The sequence below is a fragment of the Cygnus atratus genome, chromosome 6 (assembly GCF_013377495.2).
Source record: "Cygnus atratus isolate AKBS03 ecotype Queensland, Australia chromosome 6, CAtr_DNAZoo_HiC_assembly, whole genome shotgun sequence".
Classification (NCBI taxonomy): Eukaryota; Metazoa; Chordata; class Aves; order Anseriformes; family Anatidae; genus Cygnus; species Cygnus atratus.
In genome coordinates, this window is record NC_066367.1 from 17,838,832 (window position 1) to 17,858,491 (window position 19,660).

At 34.9% G+C, this 19,660-nt stretch overlaps 1 protein-coding gene across 6 annotated transcripts in view; it reads left to right on the forward strand.

Moving 5' to 3' along the window:
- The window catches only part of ATF2 (activating transcription factor 2), a 52,204-nt gene extending 34,571 nt beyond the window's left edge, over nt 1-17,633 (forward strand). For 4 of the 6 annotated variants that reach the window (XM_035567372.2, XM_035567393.2, XM_035567380.2 and 1 more), the window contains 3 exons: nt 1,868-2,074; nt 8,915-9,020; nt 14,969-17,633. In XM_035567372.2, the coding sequence (XP_035423265.1) occupies nt 1,868-2,074; nt 8,915-9,020; nt 14,969-15,195 (540 nt within the window). In that variant the 3' untranslated portion in view covers nt 15,196-17,633. The remainder of the gene's footprint in view (nt 1-1,867; nt 2,075-8,914; nt 9,021-14,968) is intronic. The other 2 variants (XM_035567387.2, XM_035567409.2) reach the window with 1 other exon arrangement.
- Nucleotides 17,634-19,660: the final 2,027 nt, after the last annotated feature.

The window sequence follows — 19,660 nt, forward strand, 5'->3', positions numbered from 1 at the left end:
TAGAAGTGGGAACCCTGCTGGAGAAAAGAGCTGTTTCCAGGAGTGAATCCTGGAGGACTGCAGCTGTTCTGCTTCTAAGAAACTTGTTGGAAAAGTGTTTTCTTAAGAAAGTCATTATGGGTGACAGTGGAAGTAGTCACTATTTCTAAGTAAAAGACCAATAAGATAAATGTGAAGGGTGTCAGTCTCTTTTCTCAGGTGACAAGTGATAGGATGCTAGGAAACAGCCTCAAGTTGTAACAGGAGAGGTGTAGGTTGGACATTTGGAAGAATTTATTCACAGGAAGGATGGATAGGCATTGGAAGGGGCTGCCCAGGGAAGTAGTGAGTTGCCATCCCGGGAGGTATTTAAGAGACGTGTGGATGTGGTGCCTAGGAACATGGTTTAGTGGTGGACTTGTAGTCTTAGGTTGATGTTCGGACTTGATGATCTTAAGAACCTTTTCCAACCTAAATGATTCTATGATTCTATAATACCAATTTTATAAAACCTATATATACTTGGCCCAGAAACTGAAAGACTGAACCTTTTTATGCCTGTAGCCATGGTTGTAAATTGCAGCTGCAGGGAAAGCACTTAGATTAATAGATTGGTCAGTGTAATCAAATAATATATCAAAACAAATGTTTGGAGCAAAAGAGGGAAAAATATTAGCCATTGGAAGATGATTCCCTTCTTCATGCTATTGTTTTCCCCTACTACCTGAAGTTTTTTAAAAGAATATTGTCATAATACTTTGAAGCAGCATTTTCAAAATGAAAAGCTTGTTATTCACTTATTTTTTGTTACTTAATATCTAGTGTTTAAAAAAAATAAATATGCAAGTGTTCTATTCCTAAAAATCTAATAGGAGTTCCCAGATTTTTTGTTACCTGTCTAGAATTTATGGCAAATTGGTATGCCAGATGCTGTGTTTGTGGGTTTGTTTGTTTTAAGTTAAAACTAAAACTTTCTTACTGTGCTGTACTGAATGTACAGGTGCACAGGTACAGCTGTGAAGATACCATATAAACAATTATGTTCTGTCTGTCCTATCTGTTGAAAGAATTTTAAGATCCATTATGTTGTTACCATAATTCATTAAATCCTTGTCTAGGGTCTCTCTACGCCTATGAAGGGAGTATAATGTATAGTCTAAGGTAATGAAATACTTTGATCCTGTCACTGTATGTGGGTGGATATAAGGGAATTTGGTGTGCAGTGGTTGGGAACACTACATTAACAAATAGGAAATGGCTGTTTGGAGATCTAGGGATCAGTAACTGTCAGCACTGAGAGCATTTGTCAGGCAGTTTCTGTGTACTGGAAATAAATAATTCTGTGGTATTTCAATTGTGATTAAGTTTTAGTGAAGGGTATTTGGGAAGAGTAAAGAGTAGAGAATATATTTCCTGCCAAATCTAACTTTTCAAATTTATTATGGGTGAAAGGCTTCTAAGAAGTTGACTGTTTGTAAACACTTTGTCATCATGTGTCAACAAAATTGGTAAGGAGAGAGTCCATCTAAAGTGGTATTGCTTCTGTGCTTTATTCATATGCCCAATGTAAATGTCACATAAAGTTAACTTCATGAAGTGATTGACATTTTAGTGCAATTTTTAAACCAAAAATAAAGCCACGATTAAAATGTTAAATGTTAATGTTACATGGTAAGTAAGGAGTGTAAATACAGTAAAAGTTTTTAAACCATGGTTGTGCCAGTAAATTACATAGCTTTCCACAAAAGAAATATGTATAACTTGAATATATTTAGAAGTGTCATGAATGCTTTTCTCAAGATGTGCTGTGTATTTATACTGGTGCTGCAGTTTGAGTTGTGAGTAGTATTACACTGACAACTTCTTGAATGCTTTTTACTGTTTTCAGGCATCACCAGCTCAGCCTACACCACAAACGCCAAATACAGGTGGTCGGCGAAGAAGAGCTGCTAATGAAGACCCTGATGAAAAAAGAAGGAAATTTCTGGAGCGAAACCGGGCTGCTGCTTCCAGATGCCGACAGAAGCGGAAAGTCTGGGTACAGTCATTGGAGAAAAAAGCTGAGGACTTGAGCTCGCTAAATGGCCAGTTACAGGTATGCTTTTTATTACAAGTAAAAATGATTAAACTTTACCATTCTTGGACAGTGATTGTGGATCAATGGAACTTAAACTTTGCATGAAATCTGAAATATAAATGGCTTTATGGGTCACATAAGAATTGAAAATTCACTATGACATTGAATATACCAGCAAAATAAGAATATAAAAGAATATTCAGATTTTTAAGATGTGTAAACTTTAGGATCATGCCCATTTATCCTTTATTCAATTTTAAATAACTTTCAGACAGTGATATTAAATGAGGATGACAAGATATGTTGGAGAAAAGGCTTAATAGCCCACTTACTAGTTTTACCTTAAAAAATGCCTTGCTCTTAACAATTTCTATCACAGTCTGAGTTATTTAAATAACATTTGGTTTGATTTCCTTTGGTTCTTTTTAACTTCACTGTTTTTTCCTTTAAAGTGAATGTAGTGCTCGTGAAAGGTGCCAGATTGACATCACTGGAAACTGAAGGCCTCTTTTGTGCACAGAACAGGTACAGCACAGGCAGTGGCAGTGCAAATCTCACCACACTGCCCTCTGAGTGTGCATAAATCCTATAGGGAGGGATGTATACTGTAAGATAGTAGTCTAGTGTGTGTTGCCAGTCATTTTTCTACCTCTTCTGAGGTTATCAGTCATTGGAAAGCTGTCATGTGGACACATTTTTCTCTGTTTCAAACAATCCATGACCCTTTTGTTTAAATTAAGAAAATATGTTTTAACATTTAGTAGTAGTGTTTTCCAGCAGCACACAAGAATTGGCACAAAGTATTGTTTCAAAATAAAAAATTTAAAAGCTTTATTTTGAGAATTAAAGAAAGGGAAACTGATGTCATTTCCGAAATGAAACATTCATTTAGAAAATCTAGTGGAAAGTATTTTTGATATTTTAAAGTTTACCTTGCTGTTTCATCAGAGTTGTTCAGTGAGTCGAATTCATAGATCTTCTGTATTCTTTCATGCTGTTTGATGAAGACGTCCCAGGTCAACCAACAGGGAGAGTAGGGCATGCAAGATTACTTTTCATTGTGTAACCACAATTACTACGTGTCAATCATCTTTAGCTCTCTGAATAGACTAGAATAATCCAGTGGGAAGGGACCTACAAAGAGCAAGTTCAACTGCCTGACCGCTTCAGGGCTAACCGAAAGTTAAAGCATGTTATCGAGGGCATTATCCAAATGCTTCTTGAACATTGACAGGCCTGGTGCACCAACCACCTCACTAGGAAGCCTGTTCCAGTATTTGCCCAGCCTTACAGTAAAGAAATTTTTCGTAATATCTAGTCTATCTTTAAAACTACTCAGCATCCCAATCTGTAAAACGCAAGAAATTCGTACCTAAGTACACAAGGTGAAATCATTTCCTGTGGTCTAAGAGTTATGACCTTTGACATGACATAATAGCATTACTTAAATTACTTGCAAATACATAGTCTTCTCATACCTGTTCACAGTCTGTGGACTTTTCCTTTAATGTAGTCACAGCCCTCACTGTAAATCCATTAATTACAAAATGATATGTAGCACTGTAACTTAAATCTAAGAAACAAGTGAAGGTAGACTTACAGGAAGAAAAGCAAAGAACAAAAAAATTGGCTATATTTCGGTTTTCTTAGTGAAAGTAGTTTCTGGTAAGATAGGAGCTGCCTTTAACGTATGAATATCTATTTTTTTAACTGAAAATGATTTAAGTACTATATTGTAATGGATAACAAATTGTCACACACCTTATTTACTATAGCTGTTGCTGTAATACCAATATTAATATTGTTTAGTTACAAAATAGCATAGTAGTCTTTTGCTTCTAATTAGCAGGAAAAGAATCCTGCTTTTTAATACTCTGTGCGTTCAAATATAGAATTAGAGTTGTTTGTAGATATTTTAATATAATGCAGTCATCTAGAGGTTTGCAAATTTACTACCTGATAATACCAAGGAAGAAGGCTAATGTCTTTTACTTCAGAAATGCAGTAGCAGCACTAACAGCACAGGAAAAAAAAAAAAAGCTTTGTCCCATAAAGAAGGCGGTAGATTTTCTCCTCTATAACAGTTGCGGTTTTTCTAAATTACTGTTGCTGTTTGTAGCAGGTACTGTTTTTGTGTTGTTTGTTTGTTTGTTTTGTTATGCTGACAGTCAGGGTCAGTCCTCCTGGCCACATCCCCTCCCAACTTCTTGTGCACCCCCAGCCTCCTCTCTGACAGGGCAGCAAAAGAAGCAGAAAAGTCCTTGACTCGTTCATCAAAAGTCCAAAACACCATCATAGAAGCATCATACAAGCCCCTGTGAAGAAGATTAACTGTATTACAACCAAAGCCATGACAATCTTGCTGGAAATACGAAACAGCATTTTTCTGAAATAAGAATGAGATTAGAATCTAAAGTCAGAATGGAAATCAAGTTTTACACTTCCTTTCACAGCAGACACTAAAACATGATTTCATCATGGAACACTGACAGTGATCTTAAATGTCTCCTAACTATTAGTATAACTGGCTGTCCATGTAACGTATTGTTCTATTTAACAGTGTGCATTGCTTAAACCTATAGTTGCATCTAAATTTTGATTGTGGTTTTTAATTATTTGTTTACGTATCTGGAATCCAAAAGATTTCCAGATTTCCAAGCATTAATTAAGTAATAGTTAACTGAAAAAAAAAAAAGAATTTTCTCACAGTCTGCCAAAAGCAAGGCTGTTAACTGTGAAGAACAGAATGACTTGTAAAGAATATTGAATGTCAGAGAAATAATTAAATTGTATTTTATGTGAAAACATTAATCAATCCTCTATTTCCATAATAATTCTTCACTTGACAGGCTAACACAGCTGATCAGCATAGTGGGCAGTAATGACCCATGCTTGCTTACTTATGTTATATTTAATAGTAAATTTAATAAGTTTGGAGTTTTGCCTTAGTACAGTTTTATGGACTGAGTGTTAGGGTTTAGCAGTTCATATTTTGTCGAATATCTAAACGACCTGCTCAGCTGAATTTGCTGAGATGTTGTATTTCCAAAAGTAGGTTAATACAAAAATGACTAGAAATTGCATTGCAGTGCTTCACAGTACACTTCTGACTTTTTTCAACACAGTAGTTTTCTTGTAATGTCTGTGTCAAAGGTTCTAAGGTAAACGTCAAGATTTTTAAGGCTGGAAGCTCCCTAATAGTACATGGCAATTTTGAAGAGCCTTACTTGGTTTATGTATATTCTTCTGTTCCATGGTTTTCAGCTTTCTGTAGATGAAATTCTGTATGAGAAAAGTGTAGCTCCTTACTTTAAATTTTTTGAATGTAATTTTCTCTTTAAGCATTTTTTTTTTGCTTAAAGGATAATTTTAATCAATTACGTCCTGTCAATAGCGTATGTAGGTTAGATTGGTCTTTACTAGTCTTTACTATACGCTATGTAAGTTACTTCATGCTTCCAACTTTTTCAAGTTTATTTACTGTTTGCGTTTTGTGGACTGTTTTCTACTCATATGTTGATTTGTTTATTGATCTTAAATTTTATATACCCTGTTGTTTTGCCTTTGTGCAAGATATGGTATACTATGTTAACACGTTCTTAAGGAACTCTTGGCAATGTGTCCCCAGTGGTCACCCAATTGTATTGCAGTATCACATACTGAAGTGTGCAACATGGTCTCTATTTGGTCACTGTTGCTTTAGTAACTTTAGAGGGCAAAGTATTAGTTATTGTTACTTTAGCATCCTAGAAGAATGCCCTGCGTTCCTTAGGAGGTCTTTTCAGGTTTTAGAAGACCTCTGTTATCAGCAGTCAGTGGTGGTTTGTACCAATGCTGCAGAAGCTGCTTTAGGAAAGCTAGGTTAAGAAAGAAATGCACTTAAGTAAAGGTCCTTTCCCACAAAGGGGTATCTTGTTGAAGTTATCCAAAAAGAAACAGGAAGACTGGTGTTTAACTCAGCTGCAGATGATCCACTATCCCCATATCTGTCTGTCTCTGCTAACAGTCTTGGTAAATATACCTCAAAATGTTGCCCAACACCTTGCTTAGTGTAAGGGTTAATCTGATTCCAAGTGCATTTTGAATCCAGGAAAAAAACGGCAGATACAAAGAACATATTGTACACAGCGTGGTATACCTTAGTTAGATTGCAGAAGGGAAAATATTTTATGAAAAATGGAGTACAGGTAAAAATAGATATGCTTTCCTCCAGAAACCTGCCTTCTAATGTTAACATGCTGTTGAAACGTGAGAACATAAAAATTCCTTTAGTACGTGGGGTATATTTCATGCTTGTTTAAAGAAACATTAATGACTACTCTTGACTTGATTTCTGAAAAATGAAGGGGACTATTTGTCCTGCGCAAAAACTCTACATCTTTCTTCATGCCAACTGTTGAATTGTTTATTCCATATGCTGCTTCTTGTTAGCCTGTTTTCTGTAAAGAAGATCACGTTAATGTATTTTGAATGAGTTGGAGAGACTTAATATTGTCACATACATAATGAGAAAACTACAAAGTATATGGAAGTTGGTTCTGTCAACCTCCTTTTATGACCCGTGAAAAGCGGCCCGTGCTGGTGACATGTAAATGGCGACCATTGACTTGCCTTTCTGTGACATTGCATATACCTTGTGTGTTTGCTTCTACTTTCAGGAGTCATTTGTGAATTGAATATGGCACTATTGGCACACAGTGTTCATGTTGCTAACAGGCCTAGCTATGTATTTAATGAGTATACCTCAACACTTTAACTTAGTATAGCAATGCTGTTCCATTTTTTTTTCAAATTTGCTTTAATGTAAGATAATATACTTGCTTTTTATGTTCTTGTTAGCAAAATTCTTAGTATTTGTAATACAACTGAGATTAATCTATAAGCTGCCTTTTCAACCATTTTTCATAATTACTAGATTTATTTGCAGTGGTAAACAGCTACTTCATTTTTATATATCCTGTTGTGTATAAAATTCTCCCTTAAATGGGAGAGATGAAGGTAGAACCTTTCTGAAATTTTTTTCCTGATTTGGTCATTTATTTTGCCAATGTTCCTATAAACTAACAGAAGTATATTTCATATTCTTGGACTTTGCTGCTCCTGTACGTTATTAAGAAGCATCTCAAAACTACATCAGCATTTTTTTTTTCCATGTCAGTTCTGTGCAGCTGCCTGCTTGGCACCCAGACTTGTGGCTCCTCAGTAAACAACATGGTGAACTAAGATGAGACTGAGAGCTGGAGGTACAAGTAGAGTGCTTCCTTAACAGGTTTCAGGATATGTAATTACAGCTGGTAGAGATTTTGGGGGTGGGTTTTTTTCCTTTTTTTTTTTTTCATTGTGACCTTTTTTGCTTGTAATCACAGTTCTCTTTTATTAGAAACATCAATGAAGTCAGATTTTTGGCTCTCTTTCAGCTCTTGTTTTTGTTTTAAATATAAAGTTTCAACAAGGGATATTTGGCACAATAAAATGACTGAACAGAAAATTAGCCCTTAATAGTTTTTTAAGAGGATTTTGCAAGTATAAAGGCTTGACATTTTTATCCTCTAAATGGAGGGAGAGGACATGAAGAGAAGCTTTGTCTTGAAAATCTGATAGTTCAGTTACAGTATTTATAAATCATATTACTTAGTGTAAATAAACCAAATAAATTCTGTTCTTAAAAATATTTTCATTATTTTAGAATCTTTTTAGTTATCTTTTTTCCTACGTAATTGTATTTGCAAACCAGTTATTGCATGTTTATTTTTCTTTAACTTGCTCCCAAATGCATAAACATATGTATTTACCAATTATGTGTGGTATGTATTACACTCATGTAGGTTTTCTTACAGTTTAAGTAACTCTAAGTATTTCATACCAATGGAAAAGACTTGGATTTAAAAGAAATTAACCCGTGAAAAGCATATATCATGACAAGATATGGGGATCAAAAAGCATTTCAGATAAGCTGATTCTGTAGATATCTAAAGCTTTTCTACTGTTCCAAATGAAAATCAATCTATCACAATGCCATACTGTTCTCAGTTTGGATTGTCAGTGCGGTTATGTACTGTTTCCCATCCGTAGATATCAAACAGCTTTACAGGGAAGGTAAGTATCGTCCTCCATTTTACAAATGGGAAAACTGAAGTGCCAAGAAGAAAAATGACCTTGCGCAAGGTCACCCGGTAGTGGAAAGGCACAGCCTGGGAATGAGCCCTGTCACTAGATTCTGCAAGTGCTGTCTCCTAGATTACACTCCATTTTAGTGGTGTTGACTGACACTTCAGGGTTTTGTCATCATTATTAATTTTTCCTTCATACAACACTTGGTTTGTGCATGGTTGCCAAAGAGAAATGTAAAAATCAACAAACATTTTCCAAATTCTTCTCCACTACTTGAGATTTTTTTCCAAAGTCCAAGTACAAATATAGTTCCCAAAAAACAATTCTGCATTGGCTGATTTTTTTTAACTTTTTTATCATTGGCTGTGGCATCTGTTAAAATGTGGCTAGCTAAATCTAGGTTTACTCTGATTAGAATTCATAAAACCCTATAGAAGAGTCTTACAGTAGCTGGATCATGTGAATGAGACTATTTGTAGACTCTGCATCTGCAAACTGTAAATGTATTTTCCATAAAAGCATTTCCTAATTTTAAAAAAATCGTAAAGTTAGTCAAGTTTTAGACAAGATTTAATATTGTAAGATAAAAGAAACGTATACATTTTTGCTATATATAGACGAATTGGAAACTTCTTGAATTTTATTTACCCCTAAACGAACAACTGAAAATCTTATAAAACTTAATGCTTACCTTCAAAATGTATGTAGTTTGAGCCTGGTAAAGTATATAACTTTCTTCTCCTCTAGAATGAAGTCACCCTGCTGAGAAATGAAGTGGCACAGCTGAAACAGCTTCTTCTGGCTCATAAAGATTGCCCTGTAACCGCCATGCAGAAGAAATCTGGCTATCATAGTGAGTAATGTTCCATTACCTATAGCCTTAGGCTGCATCAATGAAATACTGCCAAAGTGAACCGAATGAGCATTAAAAATGAGAAGTGCAGTTCTAATATTACATTAAAGATTTAAAAAAAAAATCTCGAAGGTTACTGCGAGGCAGGAATGAATATGGGATATTTAGAAATATATTTTTAAATCATTTCAGTTGATGTGTTATATATCATTGAAGATTTTATGTTGGCTTAATAAATGTATATGGTAATTAGCATTTACAGACTATAGGTTACTACACCTGTTTTGGAAAATATGATTAAAGTATTAAGAGCACATGATAAAGCTTTTTTTTTTTTTATACTTAGCCTAGTACAGTGAAAGGTCCTTGTGGGTTTTTTCTTTATCGTAATGAGATTTCAGTAGAGGTAATATAACAGCTGTCCTCATTTACCATAACATCCAGGATCAGTCAAGCTATTAAAATAATCAGATGCAGGTTCATGGCTCCTACTGTACAATGTCTTCTAGGTTGTTTTTATTTCCACATTAAGCATCTACTTTTCTATATACAGGGTATTTTAAAAAGCAGTTGCAATACTGAAGGGGATACTGAGAATTTCAGTAACACTTCTTTTCTCAAACATATTTTTTACTGAAAGTTGGTCATTTGATTTTTATCCTTCCAGCATTTTAAAGGTTAATTATGCTTTCCTGACTTGTAACTTCATTTTTGGATATGATACACAGTGCCAGAACCAGCTGCTGCTGCTGTAGAATAAATGGCCAATTTTGTCCATTGTACACAAATTTGTTACAAATAACTGAGCCGGGAATGCATTAGGCAACATTCATAATATATAACCCACAGCTTTCGTTTTTATGATTTAGTGATATTTCAGGATATTTGTAAATGTGAAGATTGTTTCTGCCATATGTAGCCACTTCATTTTAATTTGCTAGTGTCAGTAATTCAGGAGAATAAAGGAACATTTTGTATTGCATGCAAACAGATCCTCAGGTGCTTGCGATAAAACTTAATGGCTACCATCTTTACTTGTAGTCATTGTAAGCAGTTTCATCAGAATGGGCAATATTTTTTAATTTAAAAGATTCAGGAGATTTAGCAACTCTCTATTGCCATATATATTTAGAATACTGATTTTGTCAGTTTTGAGCTTATAAATCTTGGTCCTTTGATCTCCAGTCATTTTGACAAGACAGAAAATAGCATCTTGGAGTAAATTGGAACGGTATAGAAATATGTTTGGGATTTATATTAACAATGATTGCTGCAGGGATGAGGCCATTATGGCTCCCATCTGACAGAACAACATAATTTCATACAGAAGCTACTAGGGAATAACATTATACATGCAAGGGTTTCTTTTTTTAAAATAAAAAAAAAAATGCAGGTTTCTTGAACGTTGATGTTTGGAGGATACGTGTTCCTGAATTTGCATAAAAAATATTTAAACATAAGTCTGGCAAGCTAATTATATGCTAAGGATTTCTTTGTTGAAGTACTAATGGCAGACAGTTTAGTAATAGTGTTTATTTTCTGCCCTCAGAAAAGGATTATGACATTCCTAATTTACTAAGGAAAGCAAAATGAATAAGTACTAAAATACATATCACTGGGAAAAGCCTATATTTTAGAAAACAATAATAGTAAGCAACAAAATTGGAGGCATAGCTCACCTAGTTTTTTTAAGCCTTTTGAAAGTCAAAGTTCAGCACAAATGATAGTTGCAATGACATCCCTCTGGAAGAATCTTGTCACATTGTCTTCAGGTGAATACTGTTAGGAAAACATGTTGGCTAACTGATTTACCCACAGTACAATTTATGAGAGGAAATAATAGTTTCAGATAATACGTTCATGAAAATACTGTTAAAAGAAAGTATTTTAAATAAAGATACTATGTTCATCATGTCATGTAAGTTCAGTTGCTTTGGAAAAGTACGAAGTGGTTTAACAGTCTCTGTGGAAGAAACTGAAGACACCAGATTACAGAGCTCCTGCAGTGCTGAATATTGTGCACTGCTGAGACGGTGCTAGTTTATACCATGCAGACTGTCTTTTAGCTGCTAAGTCCACAATTTAATGGGGTTTCACTTATGATGCAGTTAAATAGGCAGAAATAATCTATTGCTTTGCAGGGTATTTTTGGCACCTACTTACATAACTTTCAAGTTCTTTGGATTTTCCAAGCATGTTTTTGCCTCAGGGCAAGTAAAAAGCACAACAATGAAGATATCCTTTCTTTGAAAATTGTTCTTGGAGTCATATTTTCATTATTTCAAAAGCCTGCTTCAAAAAAATGCATCATCAGGACAGGAAAAAAAGATAGAGAAATGGTTATTGCGCTTTGAAGCAGTATGAATGAAACCCTATAGCAGTTTTTGAGTTTTCGGATAGTTTAATTTTTTTTTATTTCCCAAAGAAGAATGGTACTGGTTCTGAATTTATCTTTTAACACTTCTTTTTTTGGGGGGGAGGGGGGGGGAGAGTGTAATGTAATACGTAAGAGGAATCTAAATGCTGTTCATTTATTTTTTCATGTGAGTTCTTCAATACCAGATTATTTCTAAAATTCATCTGCCATACTCATTTTTTTCTCATTTTTTTCTGTACTTAGAGCAGGAAGAAGGTGAAAACTTGTGAGAAGAAAATGTGTTGTGAAAATTCCAGTTGCAAAAAAAAAATGGTTTAGATATTTTTCAAAAGGACATCATAATCTTCAAGAGCAGGTGTACAAAACTTAATGTAAAGGAAGATAAATAGAGGCTGTAGTGCAGGTGGTATTATATAAGTGTTTTTGTGTTTTTTCCCTAGTTAGTTTTAAAGAAACAGTAGAAGTTGACTAACCAGTTTCAGACCTCAGGTAGCTCAAACCACTGTGTTCCTACAGCCTGTTCTGGATAGGCAACAGTCCTTCAACAACTGCAAGGAGTATTCACAAAAGCCAACTCAAGCCTAGAAATGTCGATTTTCCAGTGAGTCCCTCTGTTGTCCCTCTGTAGTTGACAATTACCATGGGGCTTCCTTTCTAGAGGTATCAGGGGACCGAAAGGAGTTGTGGATCCCATTATGTCAGTGCTTGGTATTCTGTATTCAAATGGAGTTTTGTATTCAGTTTTTGGCTGCTGTTCCTGTAAACTTAGGACTATGAAGGAAATCACACTAGCTATTCTTTAGGGTAGCACCTTGTTTCTAGATATTACTTTGCATTTATTGCAAGTATTTACGCTTTCAGTCAAACCTATTATTATAAACTAGTGTTAAGTCTGTATCTCATATAGTCATCTGCCTGCTGTAGGCTCACCACCACAACCCCAGCATTTGAAAATACCTGAATGACGTGCTTTTATCTCTTCAGCACAGTACGTTCATCTGCTTAATGATAAAAAATCTTCTGTTGTATGTTGGTGATCATGAGTATTCTCATAACTGTTTCTTCTGTTGTCTGTATGGTCTTCTGGAGCCGAGCACAATCAGGAAGTCAAGCCCTTTTCACGTTTTTTGTCATTGTGATGTTATCACAAAAATTTCTTTTGTGGTAATAATGTATATGTTGAAGGATATAGAATAATGGAAGATCTTCCTTCTCTGGCTGAAAGGTGATCTACTACTTCCTCTCTGTCTCTGGCTTACAGCGTTTAAATCTCATCTTTTTCTTGAGGATAAGGATGATATGGCCAACAAGAATTGGGGAAAAAAAAAAAAAAAAACAGCAAAAAACAGCTAGGTTGAGATTCATAGGAGAACAGCTTTGAAGAGGAGGAAAAGGTGTGATAGTGGGGAGACTGTTTGATACACAATTTCCCACTCAGTGCTTTTTCTTTCTGTCTTAGGGGAAGAATATGCTGCTCTCATAGTGATTCAGTATTTTTCAGGAAGTGGCACTAGAGTTCTTCTGTTCTTAAGAAAGTTTGCTTGTGTTCCTTTTTATTTATTTTCACATCAGATCCTGCAGGTCTCAGTAGAAGTGTAGCAAATGTGAAATCCTGTTGAATAATGTGAGCTGAATCGGCACTCATTTATATTCTTTCTGTTCTTGAATGGACAAATCCTACTAAGGATTACAAACATATTTCAGAAGTACTTTAGTTTTCTTCTTGCTGTATTCAGTTGCTATGTAATCTTAAGGTTTGGTAATTGTCAGCAGACCTAGCTCAATATCATCTATCTAATGCATATGAAGTTTGAAAGATCTCTTTTTTGGGAGAAAAAAAAAATAAATCTGGAAAATAGCTAGCCTTGTGGATAAGAATAGTATGATGCTTTCAAATGATTATGTACTTGCCCTTGTAGTAGGGCTATAAGAGAAATTGTTACCTTGTCCATCTAGGCAGTAGTCCTTCGAAAGAAATATGCAGTTTCACTGACTAACACATCCTCTTTGACCTTACCGTTCTTTTCCAGAAACAGTCAATAATAGAACTGTTACTTTCAGGCTGTGATGAGGAGTGGGTTCTTAGTATGCGTGGGGTTGCTTCAAAGATCTTTATGTTGTGGACTTGAGTGAATTTTATAGTATGACATACAAACCTCAGTACATCATAAACTTCATTTCATCGTATTTTCTTGCTTTGTATGCAGTTCAGTTACTGCTATTAGCCTGGTTTTGTATGGAAATGAGGCTATAATAGCTTTTAGTGTTAGTGTCATCCTTTCCCTTATCTTCTCTGGATAATTTGAACTTGTAGGCCAATCTCAAGCAAACCTGAAAGGGTTTGCAAAGACTAGTATAGTCTTCCATTGCCACATAGTGACAAGTGTAGTGTTCCAATCTGTGTTCTATTGCTATGTCACCAGAAATGGTTTGTACTTCTCCTGGCTATGTCTGTGTGTCTCTTTCTACGTTGTTGTATTATACAGTGGACAGCGGTGTTTTAAAAAGGACTTCATCTTCCATCTATATATTTGGTTTAAGTATTTTTCACAAAAGTTTTATACACTGCCTTGAAAAAACACTAAGTAGCATAAAGCGATACAGAAAACTTATAATTAAATTAGGTGTTCAGACTTAATTTTGATTGAAAAACGGTGTATTTCTTTCTGCTTTTTAGTCTTTAATTCAGAGTTCTGCTTGTCAGTGTTTGCATAATTCCTTGGCTAGCTTTTGCAATTCTCAGGGTGGGCAAAAAAGATGAATGTGCTAGCATGGCTAGGATGTTTGTGTGACAGACATTTTAAATTATGCTAATTTTGTATATTCTAATTTTGTAGAGTAAGATTTTTTTTATCTTTTTTAACTCTTGTCATGAGAAAACATGATGCAACTGAAGGGCTAATTCACCTCAGTTTTATGGAGAACACCTTCGTAAAGATATTACAACTTTGATCTTAAAAATAATTTTAAATTTTATTAAAAGACGTTTGTATACTAAAGAAGTTACTGAACTTTTACTGTGTTACAAGAATGTGGGTTGAAAACTTGTGGAAGTATTGTCCAACTAATACAATGGTATAAATGACATTTTTTTCCAGAGATGGTATTCACAATCTCAAGTATTATTGAACATAGAATTAGCCTCTTGTTTGATTACTAAGCAAATGCAGTAAATAGCACTTGTTAAAAATCTAAAGCCAAATCATATAGCACTAGGAGATCTGGTAGTATTTTTAATCTATAAATATTGCTTATTGGCATGAGCGTTCATCACTAGAATTAGGCGTCGCACCCATCAGATGATTTACTGATGTACTAGGTGGGACATCGGACAATATTAGTCGTGATTTTGACAATGTGAAAATGTTCTTGTTTCCTGAATACCCCATAATGCAATCCATATTTTTGCTGATGGAGTAGTGTTTTCTCAAAAAAAAGAAAGTAAGATTGTTTTGTAATTTGCTGCACTACGTCATACTGTGAATTTGAATTATTTGGGAGGTGATTGCTGTTACGTTGGAAGTAGTATGCATCGTGAGGGGGCAAAAATAAATAACTCTTTCTTCTTAAGCTGCAGATAAAGATGACAGTTCAGAAGACATATCGGTGCCGAGCAGTCCACACACGGAAGCTATTCAGCACAGTTCTGTCAGCACCTCCAACGGCGTAAGCTCCACTTCCAAGGCCGAAGCGGTGGCCACCTCCGTTCTCACCCAGATGGCGGACCAGAGCACAGAGCCAGTGCTTTCCCAGATCGTCATGGCGCCTCCCTCCCAGTCACAGCCATCAGGAAGTTGATTAAAAACTTGCATTGCATCAGTTTCTTAGATACACGTTTGTGACTTTAAAGGGAAATCAACAAAAGACCAGTCTCCTTCTAGGAGAAATTGTAGCTTAAAAATAGTCATTTTTAAAAATCAAACCCAAATTTGGCTTTAACGATTGGCAGGTGAAGGTGAGACAGAACACCAGTTACTAGTCTCTTTGCAAAGACTTTTTTTTTTTTAAGTATTAGGTTTACTAGTTATTTTTTGTGCTTAATGTGTAAAGTGTGTGTACAGTACAATGTGGTTTATTTCATTTTTAATTTGGTATTATTTCAACAAACATTGGGGTGAAATACTAAAGGTCATCCCCCAGACTGTGATAGTAATATTATGTGACATTTTATACCAAAGTTCTGCATAGTCCCTATTGACTTTGCAATGCTAGCAAGGTCATAAAGCACTAGGCAAGAGAAAGACAGTAACAGTAAATTTGCTTTTATTCTTTTTGCCTTTTTGTTGTTTTGCACATTATGAGAGGAAGAACATTGGGAGAAAAATGTTTGGGTTGTTTTATGTATAGCATTTTGGTTGACTTTTTAACCGTTGGGGTTTTTAATTTGTTTAATAGGGCCAGTACAGTATATGAGATACAGTACTCTTATGCACATACCTATCCTAGGTGAGGATCATTACTAAATAGATTTTTTTTCCTTTTTTTTTTTTAAATTGATGTCAGGTTATTTTTCCTCCTCCAACACTTTCATTATGGGAGGAGGAGAGCTTTATTTCTCCAGTTAGCTAGATATCTGTAACTACCCTTTGTTGCTAGGCTGAAACCAGTAAGCAAGCATATTGTAAAATACAGGGTTATCAAATACGGAATACTTAGTATTCCAAGGTAGGTTGATATTTTGTGGATTTTTGAGTTGCAGACTGAGTTTACTCATGGTTTTGGATGCCAGAAAAGCCTAAAATCCTTCTTCAGACAACTCAAGACTTTTTTTTGTCATTGTCTTGTATTTGCAAGCTAACTTGTACTTAATTCTTGTGTAAGCACTGTCATCTTTTAGTAGCAAAAATTTTGATACCTTTCTTGTGGAAAAAAAATCAGTATCTACCGTATCTTGGAAACAATGTAATTATAATGTGGTGTGTGTGGTGTGTGCGTGAGAATGGTTCAGTAGTTAATGCCAGCAGTCTTTTGCTTGAATGTTTAAAGATGCCTTCAATGTGATGCTGGCTGATAGGTGATTGCAGTTTTAAAATGTTATTTACTGTGCGAACTTGGATAACTAACATTCCATGATGTAGTTTGTTTCTGATGAAATGATTGTAGGTACACTTTTTCTCATTATCCAATCATCTGTAGGATATTGAGTTTTTTAAATGTGCCATTATCTATTTTGATTCTGTACTCATGTTCAAAATACAGTACAATATTTTACAATAGATTAAGTTGTTTAAAAAAAATTAGATGTGTGCTTTCGGGTCGGAAATCTTTGTATAATAGCAAAAACAGATGCATAGTAGCAACTGGCAGTAAAGCAGGATTCCATTATGTATATAACAAAGATTTAATGCATTTATAATGGGTTGTGTAGTTCATTTGCTCTTCCTTCTCCACACTATACTATGTGTTTTTAAGTGTCAGTGCCATCAAATTTCTATTTGATTCAATTTTAAATCTAAAAAATGTAATTGATCCACAGGAAAAATCATAATTTCTACGATATATGTACAACCATGCTATAATGAAAACTGGACAAAGAAATATCTAGGTCATATGTGTATCATTGCAGGGCTTTAAGCATGCAAATAATAAGGATTCTAAATATTTTGTATTTTAAAACAAAGTTGAGTTGATAACCTCGTGTGTTTTAAAGTCTTATGTTCCCAATTTCAAGGAAAAAAAAAAATAACACTTCTTGAGTGTTTTGGGGATGGTAAAATACAATGGACATCTTGTGAGAAGGAAATTAATTGCAAAGGCACAAAATGTGAATTCTGCAAGAAAGCTATACAGTCACTTTTCATTGTAGTTTTGGTGGACTAGATAAGGCCTCATTGATTATGCTATAATTTGCTCTCCTAAACACAAAGGCTTTTTAAACCATATTTATATAAGTGGAGTTTTTTTTATAACAAAGCTGTCGCGCTTGTATAATAAGTACATAAGTGTATAGGAGACATGTAAACAGTTAATGACTTTAACAGTGGGGCTGGAAAAAGAACCATTAAAATCTGTGTTCAGCAAATAGAGAAAAGTTATTAGTCGTACTACCATGGATTCCGTTTCGAGACGTATGTCACACTACTTCTGTACTTAGCATTTTGGGTCTTTACATTGGACATGTTTCACAAACTGTACTGTTTTCTTTTATGTGCAGTTTGCATGAGTAAATCATCAAAGAGAATAAAATCTATCTTTAAGTTATGTTCCTATTTTAATGAAATTATAATTGTTCTAAAAGGCAGCACTGTCTTCGGACTTCTTTCTTCATCATTGCCATTATCAGCATTTTTCTGGAAGTCATTACTATAATATAAAAAATAACATTATGTGTGTAAAAACACGTACGATTCTTTAGAAATTAAGCCTAATCCCATTGCTCTGCAGTTGAGATCCAGCACCTTCTGGGGAGTTAGCCATGTATCTTCAGGTCCGGGAGCCTAAGGTAATCCACAGAAGGAGTTCACAAACAGCTTGGTGATCACAGGCTTTGCTCAGCCTTTTCTGATTGCAGTGAGTGCCACAGCAAAAGTGTTGTGTATAATCAACATTTCCAGCTAACTTTCAAAGTATCTTAACCTCGAATTAATATAGATGAAGCTAGGAAATTACAGATGCAGTCAGATGAACTGCTCGTAGTTTTGTTGTGAAAGGTTGAGAAGAAACCATGCCCTCATGTTTGTTAGAATATTAAAAGTAGTTTGGCCTTATGAATGTAGAAAGCATGATCTATGAGGCGCTATGTCCTGTTATCGTTTGAAAAGCTCTTGGCTAGACTCTGATGTGGAGGATTTGGGGGGAAAAAGGAGGTAAAGTTGCTGTGTACATGCAATTATTGCATGTATTGACCAAAGGAAATTAAATTTAAACTGCATGCAACTGTAAGCTCAGTATAAGAATAGTGCCCAAGCCTGTGTTCCTTCGTTGTTTTCTTTTCCTAACTATATGAGTTATGCTTGTCATTTTGAGGAAAAAACCTTGAAGGCTATATAACAGGGCAGCAGGGGAAGAAAACAACCAACCGTCCCCACTGTAAAAAAAAAAAAAAAAAAAAAAATCATTTTATATGTAAATATCCAATCCAAGTAAGCTTTTTCTCTTTAAAATGCTAATATAGGCTGGGCAAATAAAGATATGAAGATATTACACTGATGGAACTAGATGACAAGTGTTGGATGAGTGGTGATTTCAGCTACTGGAATTACAGAAGTAATTTGCTTAGAGACAGACACAAACATTTTAATTGGTCATCATAAATGATAATGAGGGGAAAACATAGTGAAATTAAGTGCATCCTAATAAAGTAAGGTATGTTAAATTATGCTGAAGGAAACTCCAGCAATGCTTCTTGACATGATTAATATACTCATGACAATGTGTCTAATGAAGGTTGTTTGCATTTATGTGCTGCCTGTTGCCTCCCTCAGTGGAGAAATAATTTGAACTGCACTCATTTACATTGCAGAGCAGTAAGTGTAAGATACCTTAGAGTAGTATTTTCTTTACATTTATTTTTAACCACTGCCAACAGTGGTACAGGTATGATTTATTTAACCTGTCTTATGTAACACTGTGTAGGGGTAGGTCTAGATGACACCATCATGAAAAAAGGTTTTTTATTTAAAAAAAAAAAAGTTTCTCGTCCTTTTATCTCCAGCTTTTAATGTGACTTTTTTTTTCTCCCAAAATTTAAGATCATGACCTCTCTTGTTCTTCAATTGCTTCCTCTCCAAAATATTTTTCTGTTTGGTGAGCCCAGGAAAGTGTATATATGTATTTAGTGTGGAATTTCATGGTTTCGTATGTCGCTTTCTCCCTGGTTATATTTGCTTTTTATGGCAACCTTTATTTCAAGAAGTTAGAGATGCTCTGCAGAAGTCAGGAGCACTACTAGGGAGCACAGGTTGTACGCTGATGGCTTCATAATTGTGCAAAGTGCAACTACCTTCAGAGCTTCCCATTTCCTAGGCGGGGGGGTTAGTTGCAATCTGATTGCATGGCTGTCAGTAGAATAACAAGACAGGTAAACTTGATCCAGTTTAAATCTTACTCGAAGTCTCTGTCCGTCTACTGTTAATCATTTTTATAATGGTGCATGTTTTTCCAAGCACTTTTTTTTCCTATTCATTTTGGGGGAAAAGGAGAGAGAAGGTTCTTAAGTTTTAAAATAAACTACATATAGCAGAATTTAATCTGAGAATTAATATTTAATCATAAAAGTCTTGTGATTATGCAAGTATATTTATTACTACTTTTTTTTCCTGAT